The 19,928-nt window shown below is 37.7% G+C and overlaps 1 protein-coding gene across 1 annotated transcript in view; it reads right to left on the bottom strand.

The window, feature by feature from the left end:
• Positions 1-19,928, bottom strand: part of GGNBP2 (gametogenetin binding protein 2) — a 44,947-nt gene extending 25,019 nt beyond the window's left edge. The window contains exons 1-3 of the mRNA XM_042781926.1: positions 19,836-19,928; positions 9,957-10,037; positions 4,464-4,717 (exon numbers count right to left, since the gene is read on the bottom strand). Of these exons, the coding sequence (XP_042637860.1) occupies positions 4,464-4,717; positions 9,957-10,037; positions 19,836-19,928 (428 nt within the window). The remainder of the gene's footprint in view (positions 1-4,463; positions 4,718-9,956; positions 10,038-19,835) is intronic.

The following is a 19,928-nucleotide window of genomic DNA, read 5'->3' as shown; positions in this document are numbered from 1 at the left end:
ACATCAGCAAATGAAGGTCTCGAAAGCTTTCTCTTTTCCATGAGTAAGGCTGGGTTTACTCAGATGTTGCAGCTCTTTCCCAGTCCTATTTTGTGAGCCTTTTAGCCTAAACGGACTATTCCTAAAGTTGTGTGGTAATATACCAAATAGTGTTTCTTTGCTATTCTTGACCTTATAATGAGGAAAGAAAGCTTTTGTTTACTTATTACTCTCTTTTTCTAAAATTAACTTTAGAAAGACTTTTAAAACATCAACAATTAGCTCAAAGAGAAGAACTAGAACATGGAAAACGTTAAACTGCTTACTAAGAAAATAACAATTAGAAGGAAAAATTTAATTATCTCATCTTTCAAAATACCTACACCATCTTAAACATACGTAAATGAATTAAGATTAACTGATTCTTCCTCAATAATAAGCCTCTGAGATGCACAATGCTCCAGAGAAAGTTTTGTAAAGACTCCTCTAAACTAAGTGAAAATCTTTTTAAGGCAAAAGAAAATAGGATAAATAATGTGGACATTAATGAATTCTAAAATAAGAAAAATATTGTCTTAATACAGTTACTGGAAATTGGGTGGATCACCAACATTTAAAAAAAAAACAAACCCATGGGCAAATCTAACATTATACTGAGAAAATAATGGTAACAATGTGAATAGAAATATAGACTATTTAAACAAACTATACTTCAACAATAACTGTTTCATAATATGCAGGCCATTTCCATGATTTTTAGGTAACTTACTTTTATCAATTAATAGATATTCATTATAACTGAAATTTACAGGCTCTTATATTTTACACCACAGAGAAAAGGTACATAAACATGTTTAGGTCCGGTATGGTTGTACTATTTTTGCCACTTAAAGAGTTGTACTATAAGAGATATGTAACAAGCACAAGAAATTTAAAAGACTTATTAAAAAGGAATTTATTTGATATAGTCAAAATTCTTACCTACAGCTAAAATCTGATGTGTTTATGAGAATTTTTAAGAGCTTTAATGTCAAATAGCAAAGAACTGAATTTCTTACTGTTAAGATAACGAGATTTTCTTTAATCTTTAGGTTGAAAAGTTAATTTCATTCTTCATGCAATCTGCCTCGAAGGCAAGAGTTTGTGGCAGAATAAATTCCTGAGTGGAAAACCAAGCTGATCAGCTTTAGCAAAAGCTAAAGTTTTTGCCTTTAAGATATTTGGCTAAATAACTCAAATACTGTTTCTCAATGACCTACGATAAACTCATGACAACTCTGAAACTTCACAGAAAACCACCTTAAGAAGTAAGGTGAAAGTTTTAGCATGTTCTGAAAAGCAAAAATGAAAATAAAACGACTGGTAATAAGTTCTACTTCAGACAGAAAAAAAGAGTAGTTTCATCTTAAAGTAGAATGGTTATGCCTGAATGTGAAAGATAATTAAAAAAAGCTAAACTTGAGGGCACATCATAAGTTACAGAAGGCTTGAGGAAACGTGAACTTCATTTGCCTTGGCTTATGGTAAATGCAAATAATGAGTCTGGAAAGAAACAATGAACGAGAGACAGAAAGACAAAAATAAGATTTAAAATAAAAGAACTACATAAGTAGCTGAAGGACCAGATAACTAGAAAGAAGGTGTATGTAACCAAAGAAAAGATGAAACACACCTAAAGAGTTAAAATAAAGAATTAAGAAAAGAGTCATCAAAGTGCTGGGATCATAGAGCAGACTATAAATCTAATGATAATTTAAAATTAAAAGATGTAATTGTTGTTGTTGTTATGTGCCGTCAAGTCAAACCCGACTCATAATGACCCCTCCTTGGGTTTCTGAGGCAGTTATCACTACGGAAGTAGGATTGCCCAACCTTCCTCCCGAGGAGTGGCTGGAGGGTTTGAACCACCAGCCCTCTGGTTAGCAGGCAAGTGTCTTAGTCACTATGCTACCAGAGCTCCCAAAAGATGTAATAATATATGAAAATCAGGACTCAGACTGTGCCTCAGAAAATGAAGGAAATGTCTTAAGATATGAAATTATAGGCTAATAAGATTAACTTTGCTACAGCAGCTTCAGAGTGTTTAAAGACATTAAACTCAGAGTAACCATGTGATTCCAAAAAAAAAAAAAAAGCAATGTGATTACTAAAGACAAAAAAACAGTTACAGAAATATGTTCACACATTACAGACTCTAGAAGCTAAATTAGCTGCCCTCTTCATATAAATTTGGTCAGACATCTTGGTCAGACAGCAGAAATAAGAAAACATCCTTAAACACCATAATGGCCAGAAGCAGACAGCTGAAGCAGACAGCTGATTGCAAGATCATGAAACAAGACTCCATGCAACCTGCTGAAATTTTTGGACTTTATAATTATAGCTACTCTGATGTTATTAGCTATACTGTGGACTTTTCCCCTAATAGTTTGTTCATAATGGAAGGTTAAGTTTTATACTTTGCTCCTCAATAATTCCTTCTAATACTCAGAGAGAAAATGCATTCATTCAGCTGTCCCTGTCAGTAGCCAGCACTGGCAATCTGTCCGAATTTTCGATTTGTCATCTCTCTCTAAACTGGATATGAAAATTTAGACACTTTAGCAATCCCTGTTTTAAACTACAGCCTCATACCCAATGTTTTCATTAATCCCAATCACCTTTAAACAAGGCATAAATATGACCCTTTGGCATTCCCCAGGATAGCTGCTCAGCCTCATGTACTATATTTTAATCTAACCCTAATCAGAACAAAGAAATGCTCTGAAGCTACTTAAGACGCTTCTGCTGCCTATTATATCAAACTGATTTTGTTTCCTATCCAAAACTCCCTAAGTTTTGGACAGATGTTCACATAGCTAATATAACAAATGGCAAGAGAAGATTTCTAAGAATCTGTGTTAACCTTTGAAGTCCAGAAAAGTTAGGGTCGGTATGCCTACCCATTTCTATTAACTCTTTAAAAGAAATTTAGTTTATTCAACTAAATTAAACCATCCCCTTTCCACACAAGTCTTTCAATATTTCCTATGTCTAATTTTCCCTTTTGGACATTTTTAGCTGTTTGCCCAACAGAACTGATTCTTGGCTACGCTCAGTATTATAAACTGGATTAATTCTCTTGTTTATTATATTAATTGTTGTAGGACCTGTCAAATGCCTTATGAAATATTTCCCTGATACTTCTAGATAGGACTTCCTTTGTTCTGTAAAAAATAATTATGTATCTTGAAGAGACTTATGCCAGGTAAACAGCCAAACTTTTACTCCTTTTCCTTCTTTCCCTCTAGAGTATTACATATTGATCTTTGCCACTGAGAATAGATCTGAATTGTTCCTTGAATGTGACCTTGCCTGCAACCCTGACAAGAACCAACCCAACTCATCCTGAAGATAAGCCCTATTAGCATGGCAAGGTAAAGAAATAGCCCCTTACGAAAAGGCAGATAAAAGCTCCCAGAGAAGAAAGGTGATTCTATTGTGGGTGATGTGATCAGCATCCCCTGGACACTTGATCAAAAGGGGGGAATGTGCTAGAAGAACTAAAAAAAATGAGGTGTTCAGGCCAAACTCAACAGTAACAGGTTAATCGGTTCTGTCTCTGAAAGAATGAGGGGAGGGGGCAAAACTACAGCTATTCTTGAAAAGAATGCTATTGCACAAGCTGTTTGTCCTTGAAAGATAAATGGAACCATTTTTGCAATATGCTTGCACAGGCTGACTCCAGGACTTCTGTAGATTAACTAATGTATGACTTATGATTACTAATGTATGGCTAACACTTACTATTTTCCTCAACTTCTTCTATAGAAAAAGCCCTTCTAATTTTCTATACTTTGTAACAGGAATCTCACTAAGTGCTGCCCAACTACAGTTGTTATTATTCCTCAATAAAACTCCTTTTCTTTCGCTTCTAAGCCTGTGAGATTGTGTTCAGAAACCTGACCATGTTACTCCTCTGCACAAAAGCCTCCTAAAGCTGCTCATCTCAGAGTAAAAACCAAAGACTCCAGAAGACCTACAAGGACCTTTTATTATCCTTCTGACTTCCATCTTCTGTTACTACTCTCCTTCATTTGGCCCCAGCACATGGCTTCCTTGCTGTTCTTCAAACATGCTGGGAACACTCCAATATCTGAACCCTTTATACTTGCTATTTCCTCTCTGCCTTCCCCCAAATATCTACATTTTTGTTTGTTCTCTCACTTTATTCAAGTCTATGTTCAAATGTCATTTTATCAGAGAGACCTTCATATTAAATCTACCCACCCATTCTCTATCCTCCTTATTCTTTTTATTGTAATTTATTATACCTGACAGATTATATGTTCCTTACTGTCTGTTTCTCCCCATGACAGCAGAAATTTTACATTCACTGGCATATACAAGTTATTCAATAGTAATTGAATTGAACTCAATCTTTCCCTATCTTTCTAAGCTATTTAAAAATTTAACACACTCAATTTTTCCCCAATTATACTTACCCATGTACATAAAATAATGTATAAAGCTTCTTTGCATCAGTCATGCAGCTTCGAGTTACAGATAAGACTCCCTTGGGCCCTACTGTCAGGGGTTCAAGGGCAGGATTTCCAGATTCCACAAGTTGGGAGAAGAGGCGCTCCACACTACGACGACAACCAACACATGGGACAAGCTGAGAAAGTGCACTCAACACTTCGCGTGATGTCACCACCATGGCAATACTGAGATCTTGTTGCTTAAGCATACTATGTCGCTGAAAAAAAAGAGGGAAAACTAATGAAGAAGAATTCTTAAGAAAGAAAGACATGAAATTATTTTATTAGTATCTTTCACTATTAGTCTGGTTCCTATTCTTGTATAAGAGCTTACTGTCTATCTGCAACTGAGTCAGAAATGCAGGCTAGTCCTGCGGTAATTGCATTACTCCACAAACCCCCTTGTTCTAGAAGCTAGGGTATGAGAAACTCCACTTAGGATGCCAGTCCTAAACACTGTATGCCCCAAACAGAGCAAAAAAAAAAGCCCTGCATCTGGAAATTTAGGACTTGCTCAGCGAGTATTAAGCCTAGTATTCTCACTGAAAATAATAATAACAATATAGACAATGAAGCTTTACCATGTCTTCTTCCCAATTTTTAACAATACACTAAGTTTAGCTACAGAAGTCAAGTTGGAATCATGATCATGTAGAGAAGAAACTCTTAACCTAGGAGTATGGACAGGAGTATTATGAGTCAGAAAAACAGAATAAGGCCTATCTTACCTACAAGAAGTCTGCAGTCAGTAACTAATACACTATTGTGTATGAATGTTATCTACTGGTTATGACAAGGTAGAAAAATGACTAAGACCTACACCTGTAGAGAAATGGGTGAAACTCCAGCAACTCCTATGTTGATGGATTTCCAGTTACATTACAATTAATGCCTTCAGATTTACCAAAAATAGATGGGAAAGTAAGGTAATTCCCAAAAAGCATTTTCTCAAATTGGCCATTGTCTTTGTTACCTAGTGCTGCTGTAACAGAAATATCCTAAGTGGATGGTAAACAGAAATTTATCCTCTCACAGGTTAGGAAGACAGAAGTCTGAATTGATTGGCAGCTCTAAGGCGAAGGCTTTCTCTTTCTATCAGCTCTGGAGGAAGGTTCTTGTCTCATTTTAAGATATGTGGGCCCAGCATTCCTTGGAGAGCTACATGTGTCTTGGTATCAATCTCCCCTTGGTCTAGGAGGTTCAGTGAAGGGACCCCAGGTTCAAAGGACATGCTCTACTCCCAACTTTTCTTTCTTGGTGGTCTGTCTCTTTGTCTCTCTCTGCTTGCTTCTCTTTTATCTCTTGTAAGATAAAAGGTGATGCAAGCCATATCCCAGGGAAACTCTCCTTACATAGGATCATTGTTGTGACCTGAGTAAAAGTGTTGTATCCCACCCTAACATCCTTACAACTGATTGGCTGATCACATCATTACATAACTACCAACTTGTATCATTACATTAACTAAATGCCAAACCACTGTGAATCATGGCCCAGCCAAGCTGACACATATTTTTGGGACACAATTCAATCCATGACAGCCCTTAACCTTTCACTGAAAAATTTCCTCTAAAAATAAGAATAGTGTTTTGTTTTCTACTATTACTGTTTTTTTGTTCATTTTACTATTTTATTGGGTTCTTAGTTAGTTCTCATTTAACAATTTCTACACATACCATTCAGTGATGATAGTTACATTTTTCTTAACCTATCAACATTCTTATTATTTCCTAAATCAACTGTTGTTCCTGTGGTTAACACACAGCAAACGCCATCTAGGGTGCAACTACTGGTGTCTCCTTGTCTGAAGCAAAGAAAAGTGAAGAAAATCAAAGATACAAGGAAACAAGTAGGCCAAAGGCCTAATGGACCATGCGAATCCCAGCATCCATGAACCTGAGACCAGAAGAACTAGACAGTGCTTGGTTAACGCTGCTGACTGCTCTGAAAAAGATCTGGATAGGGACAGAGTAAGAGAAAAATTTGGAACATAACTCAAAATCACAAAAAAGAACAGGCTTACTAATCTGATAGAAACTGGTGGAACCCATGACTATGGCCCTTAGACACCCTTCAAGCCTGGAACTGAACTCATTCCCTGACCCGTGGCTCAACTTCCAGCCAAACATTAAGACATGCTATAAGATGAACAATGACACCAGGGAGGTATACACTCCTTATAACAACCACCACAGGAGAACAAAATGGCAGCATTTGCCTAGGGATAAAACTCAGAAGGCAGGAAGGCATAGACAAGAAGGAAGAATGGAAACGGTAACACAGGAAGTGGGAAGAATACTGTTACACTATGGGGATTGCAATCAATGTCACAAAATGTGCATAAATTGTTGAATAGAAAACCAATCTGCCCTGTAAACTTTCACCCAAATAACAATAAAAAGTTAAGTACACACCTATAGCAAAACATACTCAACTGAATTATTTCTAAATGTACAATTCAGTGACAATGATTTACACTTTCCAAGTTGAGCAACCATTTTCACTCTCCTTTTCTGAGATGCTCCGCCTCCATTAACATAAACTCATTGCCCTCTAAGACTCCTATCTTATCTTTCTAGTTACTGTGGTCATTTTGATCCCACATAGATAAAGAACAGTGTTTTGGAGTACCAACAATTTATCTTTCATTATTTTGATTGTATCCACAATGAAGGATCATACTGCTCAGGAATTAAATAAAAAAATCACAATATAACATTTTTTGTAACTTGAACAAAACCACTTCCACAGAAGAAAACCAACAACTTTTTAATGAAAAGTTGTATTCTCTATGTTATGGACTGAACTATGTCCTCCAAAAAATATGTATTTTAAATTCTAACCCCTATACATGTGGTTTATGCGTTCCGGTGGCACAGTGGTTAAAGTACTTGGCTGCTAACTGAACGGTTGGCAGTTCAAACCCACAAGCTGCTCCACAGGAAAAAGATGTGGCAGTCTACTTCCATAAAGATTAACCAAACCAAACCAAACCCACTGCCACTGAGTCAATTCTGACTTATAATGACCCTTTCAGACAGAGTAGAACTGCCCCATAGGGTTTCTAAGGCAGTAAATCTCCATGGAAGCAGACTGCCTCATCTTTCTCCTGCAGAGTGGTTGGTGGGTTCTAACTGCGGACCTTTTGATTAGCGGCTAAATGCTTTACCCACCCTGCCACCAGAGCTTCTTTTCCATAAAGATTACGGTCTTGGAAACCCTCTGTCCTACTGGGTCACTATGAGTCAGAACTGACTGGATGGCAATGGGTTTAGGTGTTTGTTTTTTTTAATGTTGTTGTTAGGTGCCATTAAGTTGGTTACAACTCACAGCGATCTTAGGTACAACAGAGCAAAACACTGCCTGGTCCTGTGCTATCCTCACAATCACTGCTGTTTTTGAGTCCATTATCACAGCCACTGTGTTAATCCATCACCTTGAGAGTGTGAAAAGGATATGGCCATCCTCCTTTGCCCTTCTCTAACTTCACAAGGGAGAGACAGACTCACCATAGCAGCTCAAGGCTGTTTACTATGCAGCCGAAGTCAGACATGCCACCACTCTCCAACACTTTTACTAATTCTGACACCAACTGTCCCTCTCTCTCAGCACTCAATGCTTCTCTGCCGAGTTCAACAATTCATTGCAATGGCCACAAAAAACTCACAGACAATACTCATGATTATGGGGTTTATTAAGGAGTTAACAGTTTACAACTGAGGTTCAGGAACACTCAGGATACAATTCTTCAATCAGGACAGCCTCCCCTCAGTTAAACCCTCAGGCATACTCTCTTTGGCCCTTGGCCTCTCTGCCTGACCTCTGCCCTGCTCAGGCAAGTGTTACAAAGCTCTTTTAGTGCTGCCGACAGGTGCACCTAGGTGAACCCTCCTCAGACAGCAAGGCTTCTGCCCAAAGGCACTCAGTTTTCTCACTCCATGGGCCAGCAACAGCAAGCCCACTCCTCTGCCTCGTGCCTCTTAGTTCTTCTGCTGCTATCTCAGCCTGTCGTCACTGCCATCTCTCAGACAAGGAAGTCCACTGCAGGGATCTTGGGTCCAAGGATGCACTGCATTCCACCTCCAGCTCTTGTCTCATAATGTCTGTGAGATCCCCCCCTTCTGCTTCTAGGAAGGCTCACGTTAAGCCTAGCAGAAGGACAGAACTGACCAATCCCAAAATCAGGGTTCCATATACCTTATTTCTGTGGTCCCACTCCCCCAAGGGTGTCATGTATTTTATTTACATTACTAACAAGCTATCCAATTCCCTTGGTGAACCATGATCATCTTACATTTGAATAGTTCCACCCACAAATCTGGTGGGAGTCACAAAGACCATGGCTATAACAGCCATACCAAGTAATTCACTGCACCACAGACAAGCTTCCTCTTTTTTTGTTGACCCTCTATTTTACCAAGTATGATGTCCTTCTCTAGAGACTGGTCCCTCCTGATAGCATGTCCAAAGTATGGGAGACAAAGTCTTGACACCTTTGCTTCTAAGAAGTATTCTGGCTATACTTCTTGCAAGACAGCTGTGTTTGTTGTTCTCGCAGTCCATGGTATTTTCAATATTCATTGTCAAAATCATAATTCGTAGGCATTAATTCTTCTTCAGTCTTCCTTATGCATTCTCCAGCTTTTGCATGCATAGGAAGAGACTGCAAATGGCTTGGGTCAGGTATACCTGAGACCTCAAAGCAACCTGTGGTTATAATCTCAGTGGGAATGGGTTTTGTTATGTTAATAAGACAGTATTAGTGTAGGGTGTGTTTTGAGTCAATCTCACTGGAGATATAAAATGAGCAGATTAAATAAGGTAAAAAAAAAGAAGCAGAGACGGGGGAAGGTAGAAGTCATGCCACATGTGATCACCAGGGAGAGAAGAACCAAGGACCAGAGCAGAGAGAGAGAGGAAAAGCCTTCCCCTACAGCTTGTTGTTGTTGTTGTTATGTGCCATCGAGTCAGACTCAACTCATAGCGACTACCTAAATTTGGATTTCTAGCATCCTAAACTATGAGGAAATAAATTTGTTTGTTAAAGCTATTCACTTGTAGTGTATGTTACAGCGGCACTAGCTAACTGGGGGAAAAAAAAAGATGACATTGTGAAAGTAGAACCTTATAGACATGTAAAATGTTAACAACAGCACCACAAAACCTCTTTAACACGACAGGTACAAATATCAGATGCTGAAGCTTATTCACTGCAGCAATTTCAGTGAAATCTTAACGCTTGTTATGTGCCGTCGAGTCATAACCGACTCATGGCGACCCCTCCTTGGGTTTCCGAGGCAGTATCACTACGGAAGTAGACTGCCCATCTTCCTTCCGAGGAGTGGCTGGTGGTGAAATTTTAACACTTAGGTAAAACAAAATTAATATTATAGCTAGAATTTTCAGTGTCTCTTTAAGACCACACACCATTTAAAATACTGATTAAAAAACTATTACCTGAATGAACGGCTTTAGTTGTGCACCATTATTCTGATGTCCATCAAGATTTAACACATTGTCAGGAAATTCCATCACCATCTTAAAACACAAAAGAACAAAAATCAATTATTTTATCCTCTTTAAACACACAATACAGCTAAGTTTTTAAATTCATAGGACAAAAATAGATCCCAAAGTCAGATTTGCCCCCACACACACCAAAAAATGTTATTGACGTTAATTAGGATCAAAGACATTGAAATCAGGGAGGCTTAAGTTCAAATCCAAGCTCTACCACTTATAATCTGTCATAACTGTGACCAAGTTAACTTAAACTGTCTGATTCTCAGTTCTTCATTTGTAAAATGAGGTTAAGTAATAATTGCTTGTATTTACCCATCAGTGTCACTGCAAGAGTTAAATAATATCTTATAGTGTTTGTTAATAATGGCATTTAGTAAATGAAATAATATGATATTTTTAGCTATTATTCTGACTATGGACACAGTAATTCTTAAGAGTTGTTGTTGTGTACCGTCGAGTCTTACATAAAATACTCAGAACAGCATTTGGTGCACAGTAAATACTTGATCTAATTACGAACAAAAAAAGATACATGGAGTCGTTTACTCAATTATCAAAATTCACTCCCAGAGGAAGAGGCACCTGAAGCTTAAGGATATTTCAGGATGCTGGATAATGGGAATTAGTAATTAGCACATTTTACTGATCTGTGATAACAAAGATTTTAAGAAGCAGCATAGTTACATACCAATAAGGAAAAAGCCATTATAACTGAAGGATGACATCCAAGTTAAGATGCATCCCAGTTTCAGAGATGTTAAAATATAAAAAAAGTATGCCTTTAAAACAATGAAATAAATTAACACATTTATATCTTAATAAAACAATGTTAAATGTATCAAGCATACTATACTAGGACCAAACTTCTATTTCCAGACAAGAGCCACAAACTCCTACAATACCCAATTACTCTCAGAAGAGTGACATCAGGATAAAGAGACCCACTTAGGGCATAAACAAACAAACAAAAAAAAAACCCACCCGTTTGAATGTGATATTATAAAGACTCCTCCCTTCCCTAACCAGCACCACAAAGACCTTCTTTAATGGAGGTGATCATTCCTTCCTCTCCACACTGAAAGACTTAAATGCTTATTCTGTAATAAACTGACTAAGATACTTTCAAAGTAAGGCAAGTATAAACAATGCATAGTATCTTTTCTTGATTTGATAAGGGTGGAATATTGCATACAAGACAGAAAAACAAATGGATACTAAGTGGAAGGACACTAACATATTCACATACAGTGACTTACTCCAGAGGATGTCACTGTTATCTCATAAAACCAAAACAGCATATACAATATTATTCAAATATTTGTATGTGGATTTTTTTCTTTATAGAAAAAGAAAACATGTAATATATTAGATGTGGCTATCTCTAGGTAGTGAAAGGACTTTTTTCTTTATGTATTATCTTTCCAAAATTTACTACAATGCATATATATACAACACTCCTTGGCTAACTGAAAGGATGGCAGTTCAAACCCATCCAGAGGCTCTGAGGGAAAAAAGACCTAGTGATCTGCTCCCATGAAGTTCATAGTCTAGGAAACACTATGGGGAAGTTCTAATTCTGTCTATTTATAGAGTCTCTACAAGTCAGAATCAACTTGACGGCAGTGGGTATGAGTCAAAATGCAACAACTGATGCATGCAAATTATGGTGTTGGCAAACAATACTGAATATACCACAGGCTTCCCAAAGGATGAACAAACCTATCTTGGAAGAAGTACAGCCAGAACACTCCTCAGAAGCAAGAATGGCAAGATTTTGCCTTATGTACACTGGACATATTATCAAAACATCCAAAGTACATGTTATTAGATGTCCTGAGTGGAGCATCATGATTGGTAAAGTAGAAGGTCAGTGAAAAAGAGGAAGACCCTCAATGAGATAGACTGACAGAGTGGCTGCAATAATGGGCTCAAAGATAGCAATGATTATGAAGATGGTGCATGACTGGGCAGTGTTTCATACCTTTGTCACTGAGTCGGAACCAACTCAAAGGCACTTAAAAACAACACGAGTCGAAATCAACTCGACAGCACACAACATTAGGGAAAAAGCTGATGTGCCTTTTTTTCAATTCTATATCCACTCTAATACATTCAGAGACACAGTTCTATCTCAATAGCTTTTCCTGTTCTAAAATTTCTTCCTCCAAACATATAGCCTATATATCTAAAGCTCATATTTTCAAGGATTAATTATCTAATTGTCAGGTATCTTGTTTCTAGCTTTCCTTCTTATTAATATCTCCAAAGGGTGATGGTAATAATAAAGACACTTAGGTAACTTCATATATATTGGACACTGTTTTAAGCACTTTCATATATTAACCTTACCAACAATATAAAGCAAAACTAAAGTCATTAGTCTACTTTAACACTGTAGCTCTAAATGATTTGGAGAAGTGACTTAAGTAAATGGATGAAATAGCTAATGATCCACATCACCCATTTTATTTAAGTCACTAGAGTATATTCAAATTAAAAAAAAGAAATTAATAATCCAGGTATTAGCTGTCTAGAAAACCGATAAAAAGAATAGTTAATAGTACAATTAACTTATTGTGTTTTTTGCACTTATCAGTAGGTTTAAGACACAAAAATTTAACTGTTAAGTCATAAAAACGGTGTAAAATACTTTTAGAAACATGTAACTCAATAGAACACCACAAGTCACTTGAAACTACCAGTTAAGCAACACTTTGATTGCATTTCACTTGATACAAATAGACACTACTTCACCACCAAAAGCAACTGCCACCATTTTTAACAACAACAAAAATTAAGACAATTACCTATGCTATTTTAAGATCAAAGCTATCAATTTTAGAGACATTCAAATGGTCCTTATTTAGCAAAATCAAAGTATTTACAACCTACGCCATAGAGGAAATACTAAACTCTGTGTATAAGTTTTTTTCTTTTGATCAACTACATTATTTGATTAACTTTATTATTCTAATAAAGCAGAGTATAGAACACATCTAACATAACAAGACTTACCAACTAAAAAATGAAAATCTAATTATATGAGTAATACTTCTTTTCGGAACGCCTTTTCAAAACTCAGTATGGAACAAGGTTAAAAAAAATACACTAATTTTAGATCTTTCCATTTTCATCTAACTAGTATTAAAAAAACCAAAACCAAACTCACTGCCATCAAGTCAATTCCAACTCATAGCAACCCTTTCGGTTTCTGAGGCAGTAAATCTTTCCAGAAGTAGATTACCCAGTCTTCCTTCCACGGAGTGGCTAGTGGGTTTGAACCACCAGCCTTCTGGTTGGTTAGCAGTCAAATGCCTTAGGCACTATGCCACCAGAGCTCCTTTTCTAACTAGTGTAGGTCTACAAATGCAAAGAGCTGGTATATTACTGTATCTTTCCTGGGTTTTATCAATCTAAACAAAACTTTAGGAGCTCTGGTAGCGTAGTGCCTAAGGCACTTGACTGCTAACCGGAAGGCTGGAGGCTCAAACCCACCAGCCACTCCTCAGAAGGAAGATGGGGCAATCTACTTCCGTACTGTTACTGCCTCGGAAACCCAAGGAGGGGTCGTGATGAGTCGGGTCTGACTCGATGGCACATAACAACAACAACCACCACCAAAACTTTATTTTCTCTTGTACTTATTCTAAACCACCCCAGTTACAGATTCTACACTCAACAATGAATAATTACCATCTATGCCTTTCAAACACTTAGAAAATTTACTTTCTTCCTTGCTGCTTTCTGACTAATCATGTTTTTTGTCTTAAGAAATGACAGTAAGAAAAAGAAAAACAAGGAGATGACAGAGAAGATAGCATCATTTCCCCCCATTCTTTAAAATCACTTCCTCAACTTTCCGATTCTAGGTTACCTAAAGAAGACAGTCCTGTAAAGTATTTCAGGTGTGGCTTTACAGAGGAATCATTAGTATTTGGCTTCATGATGAGGATGCCTAGCCAAAAATAGAACTAGTCATTGTACTACAATTACTGCTTTATGAAGTTTATTAAATCCATTACCCACTTTCACTCTTAAGTATCTGTCCTGGTTTCTCCTGACCACAAATAATCTGTTTTTATTACAGTCTCACAAATTCTAACCAACTGTATCAAGTTTGTATTTCAAAACCATTTTCACTCTACTTTCATTCATTTACTTCTTCATCCTCACAGCTATTTGTAACATCTGTCATCCTTGGTAAAATTAAATATTAAATCAGGAGTTGAAAGATAAAATGTTACATGCTAAATGTTCAACAAAAGATAAACACCCAATTCCCAAGGAGATATGTTTCCATTTATTATTATCTTAAAGTCTCAGACAGTTAAAAACTATCAGACTTTCTAGTGCATTTAGATTCATTTCAAGTAGGACAGTAAACTGCTTCTAGAAATATTTTAACAATTTCACGATAAGTATCAAGAGCTCTGTAACAACTAATTCAACTTCCAGAAGTCTGAGAAAAAAAACATAAAATGCAAAGGTTTATACATTATTTACTCTTATATAGATTCAATGATAAAATTTAAAAAATTATGGGATGTCACATAATATTACATAGCCATTAAATATGTTTAAGAATAACAAGAGAAAATGTTCTCAATATGACATTTAATGAAAAAAAAAAGGAGAATATAAAACGGTATGGGAAACAACAATGAGATACCATCTTGCTCCAGCACTAGTAGCAAAGTTCAACAAGACAGAAAATAACAAATGCTGGCGAGGTTGTGGAGAGATTGGGACTCTCATACACTGCTGGTGGGACTGTAAAATGGTACAACCATTGTGGAAAGCAGTATGGCAATTCCTTCAAAAGTTGGAATTAGAAATACCATTTGACCCAGCCATCCCATTACTAGGTATATACCCTAGAGAAGTGAGAGCCATGACAAGAACAGATATATGCACGCCGATGTTCATCGCAGCACTATTTACAATAGCCAAAACATGGAAACAACCTAGATGTCCATCAACTGAGGAATGGATAACCAAACTATGGTACATACACACAATGGAATACTATGCAATGCTAAAGAATAATGTAGAATCTGCAAAACACTGCATAACGTGGATGAACTTGGAGGACATTATGCTGAGTGAAATAAGTCAGTCACAAAAGGACAAATATTGTATAAGTCCGTTATTGTAAAACTTAAGGAAAGATTTATCTATTGGAGGAAATTTTCTTTGTTGGTTACCAGGGATGGGAGGGGGGGGGAGGGAACGCTGTTAGATAGATAGTGATAAATATTGATTTGGGTGAAGAGACGGGCAATGTACCAAATGGGAGTGACCAATATGGCACCAGTGAGGATGAGAAAGACATAGAGAGGTACATGGGAAGTACAGACAACAAATATGAACCCTTTTGCATATACAGTACTGAGTTGTCAGTGAAGGCAAACAGGGGTATATGGACGGATAGATAGGTGGACAGGCTAAACAATTAGGTATGTCTAAATGGGGAGTTTATCCAAGATCATATATAGGGTTGGCAGACAATGGTCCTATAAGTTTATGTGAGTGATCAGAATTCCCAGGTGTATAGTAGAGCTGACAAGGGGCAAGGTTATGGACATTGCTTGGTCACAGCCAGCTACCCAGAGTGACAGAGTAGTTGATCCTGCGGGCCTGGGACCATAGTCGCAGGGGACATCAAGCTCAATTGGCATAACATACTATACAAAACATTGTTCCACCTCCTACTTTGGCGAGTAGCGACTGGGATCTTAAAAGCTAGCAAGCTGCCATCTAGATGCAACAATGGGTGTCTCCTCGTCAAGAAGAAAGAAGAAAACCAAATGAATGGAAACAATCAGTCCTAGCGACTGGTACACCATCTGATCTGCAACCTATACAACTATGAGACCAGAAGAACTAGATGGTGCCCGGCTACCACTGTCATCCACTTGGAAGGGATGTAGGAGATCCTGCATAGAGAGGGAGAACAATGTGGAACAAACCTCAAAATCATTTGGAGGCAAAAAAAAAAAAAAAAGAAGGTGGGGACCAGGTTTGCTGGTCCAATAGAGCCTGGTGAAACCACTGAGACTATGGCCCCTAGCTGCCCTTCAGGTCTGGGATTGAACCCACACCTGTGATTTCCAGCCAAACAAAGAACAGGCAAGTGAGTTAAACATTTACCTCAAGTAGACACACACCCTGGAGAGAACAATCATGGGAGAAGGAAGGGCTGCTTATGCACAGGGAGACAGCTCAGGGCGCAGAAGAGTATGGAGGGATGGACACTGGGAAGAGGTAACTATGGGGAGGAAGTGGGAGGGGAGCTGTTGCATTGTAAATTTTGGTCAATGACATGAGACAAAGTATATGTGAACTGCTGTATGAAAAGTGAATTTACTCTGTAAATCTTCACCCAAATAAAAATAAAATTAAAAAAAGACAAAAAAACCACAAAAACCCAGTATGGGAGACAATATATCTCAACTCTGCACCTACGTGTGCATTTGTGACTGGAATTACACCATACTGTAGGCTATAGTTTCAGTTACCACTGGGAAACAAAATTAAGATGATTTGTTTTGCAGTTATTTATCAAGACTTATTTTATAAAGAGTGGTGGCAGAGTACCTAAGGCACCTGACTCCTAACCCAACGGTTGGTAGTTCAAACTCACCAGCCACTATGCAGAAGGAAAACAGGCAATATACTTCCATGAATATTTACTGCCTTAGAAACCCAAAGGGGATTGCTATGAGTCAGAATCGACTCGATGGCATTGGGTTTGATTTTGGTTTTTCATTAGTTCTCTTTTTGAAGGAAAAAAAATCTTTTACTTCTTCAAAGATTGCTAAAATAAAACCTCTATTTTGTCTATTGGAAGCTCTGGTAGCGTAATGCCTAAGGCACTTGACTGCTAACCAGAAGGCTGGCAGTTCAAACCCACCAGCCACTCCTCAGAAGGAAGGCTGGGCAATCTACTTCATAGTGATACCGCCTCAAAAACCCAAGAAGGGGTCACTATGAGTCGTGTTCGACTCAACTGCACGTAACAACAACAGCAACAATTCTATTTGCTGGTTTACAATTCTAATGACCTTCAACAGCATTTTAGCTACAAAGCATACTATTTTCCTATACAGTCCATCAGCTTGCTTACTTGGGATTTTTTCAAATACACTTATATCAGCACTGTGCTCAAGTGTTCAAATTCAGTAAACCACCACCTGAGTCTTTTAAACTTGGCTGTAACATCATATAAAAAAGGAGCTTCTTAATTTCATTTTACAAATCCAAGTTAAACCTATCCAGTTTAAGGCTAGATTGTAAACATTATAACTAGATGGTAACATCTAGCTGCTAAAAATTCTAAGACCACTTGAAATAATGATCTTTTATTTCTTCTCCCAAAGATTACAGTTTCCTCAGTGCACAGTGCACACTACCAATGGAACCCGGGAAGAGAGACCAATCCAAACGTTAACTTCAGGCACACACCAAACTATTGATGGATAAGAACAGAGCAGAAAGCAAGATTTTCTTTTATAGGTATCTTCCCTCCCTCTTCCTCCCTCTTCCCCAACAAGTATTCTGCTTTGCATTCTTCCTTTAAGTAGCACTTGACAGAATGGTCCTGAAATAAACTTGTTTCCCTAACTATGATGAATTCTTGACAAGAAATTTCACAAATGAGCATTCAGTGACTACAGAAATTCCAAGATAAAGTAATAAATAAAATGTCCCACTCATTCTCTAGTAATGAAACCTATTCCAAAGCAAAGAAAAACTGCACCTTTACCTAATGAAATGCTATTTTGAACTATTTCAATTAAATAAGCCCAAATTTTATTTGCCATGGTCACAAGTCCATGTTACATTAAAAGCAGCATTCAACAAACAGGTGTAGTCCAATCCAAACTTGTCTGGAAAAATAAGTATAGTACACTAAACCACTGTCCAAGTTTACATCTTTTCCTTTGGAAAATTTTTAAAATTAACATCACTGGAGAAAGAACAGATTCTAAGAGCACTCAAAAAGTTGGCCACTTCAAAGTACTACGTGATGGATGTATTAATGTTGCATTCACATTAAAGGTGGTTATGTGGGTATGAGGAAATCATTAAGTCTTTTAAAATTCTGTCATCAAATTCATGTTCACTTCCCTTGTTTTGGTATTATACACTCAAGAAAAATCTTTTATCTAAAATCCGTGGGATTTTTTTTTTTTAAACTTCAAATCCATTCCAGGACAATAAATCTAAAAGGCTTATATCAACCTATGTGCTTTAGAAAAGTGTTTATGTTGGGGAGGGAAAGAAGCAAGAAAATATCAACCAATAAACTCATCAGGAGTTTTCAAATTGAGAAATGCATCATACAATTTGATCAGAGCACCAGTTTGTTTTTGCTTTTTACTATTTAAAATGCAAGTCCACTATACTTTGAAGTGCAGAAACCATGACAAGGGATACACACGAGTAATTCCTAATGCAGCATTAACAGAAATTCCATTTACTTTATGTCAGGCCAAATTATTCCACCTTTCCATGGGGGGAAAATGTATTGGGTGATTACAGATGCTTTCACACTTAAAAAGTTCTAACAAATGAAGCCATTCAATAACTCTTCTAATCCTACTAAAAGTCTTACAATTATGTCTTAATGAGATTGGCAAACAGAAAGGCAAGGAATGACTTCTTTACAATGACTTGCATTTTATTTAAAATTTGAAAAACCCTCAGTAGATATCTGCACACACACACACAAATCAGGAACAAAATAGATCAAATGCCTTTGAATGGTATAAAATCAAAGATAGCAAAATGAAAAAGCTCATCTGTATCTTGCCAAAAGAGGGAAATGAATAATCCAAATCTTCAACATCATCAAAATAAAAATTTCAAAAGATACTCAAAAAAGGTTCATTAAATTTCTTAACAAATAGTGGCAAGTAACTGCACTCTTTATTTCTCTTTAGTTCCTGTTCAGATTCAGTTCAAATTTCTACCATTTCCTTTTAAAGGAAATAGTACAGCAACACAGAGTAGAAGGTCCATAATACTCTACAACCACTAACTCTAAAAAGGAAAACTACCCAGAACCAGGTCCTGACACTCCAGATGAGCAATCAGCTTTTCACAGTACTTACACATCCAACAATCTGGCTTCTTTGGGGAAAAAAAAAAAGGAGGGGGAACGTAACTGTATGTAAACTAAAGAATAACTAATGCCAAGAAAGCTCATTTTGAAGAGTCACGGCCTAGCAATACATTCATTTCAAAGAGTTTAAGGTACTAGTCAATACAAGGCTATTTACAACGAAATCAAATCCCTGTAGTGGAACCTTAACTCTGCAAGTGCATGTCACTCTACCTTCAGTAATTATGCTTATATACTGAGAACTGTATTATTAAAATGGAAATACACAGATAAAAGTGTAGCTGCGACATTGCCAGATAATTAAGCCTCCCTGAGGGTCGGAGGTTTCTGTAAGGGATAGGCCCTAAACGCCCCAAATTTTTCAACCCCTCTCCAAGTCGCGTGCTTGGGCAAAAGCAGCGTCTCCTGGAGAAAAAGGATAAAGGTAGAGAGCTCAAAAAGGAAGGAAAACCTGGAGAGAAGGGCTCAGAATGTGTACGGAGCGCTAGACTTGGGGCCCGCAGAGCTTACCCAGCGACCCACTGCAAAGGCGAGTTTGTGGGGCCTGCTAGAAGAGAAGGCCTCGCCTAGGAGTTGCAACACACTCTTTCCCCAGTGCGCCGCGCTTGGGCTTGGGGGAGGGGGAGGAGGGAAAACAGCTGCCAGGGAAGCGGTGAGCCCAGCCCAGCCCGGCCCGGCCCGCTCACCGTGAGGGTGTCGTCTATGTAGAGGGGAATCTGCCTCCTCTCGAAAGGGAACTCCTCCTCCCCGTCCCTGCACACTGCCACAAGTCGCGCCAT

This window comes from Orycteropus afer, unplaced genomic scaffold (assembly GCF_000298275.1).
Source record: "Orycteropus afer afer isolate SDZICR_OR568_19922 unplaced genomic scaffold, OryAfe1.0 scaffold00196, whole genome shotgun sequence".
In the NCBI taxonomy this organism is placed as follows: domain Eukaryota; kingdom Metazoa; phylum Chordata; class Mammalia; order Tubulidentata; family Orycteropodidae; genus Orycteropus; species Orycteropus afer.
Note: the sequence above shows the minus strand (reverse complement) of the source record. Positions and strands in the feature narration are given on the sequence as shown.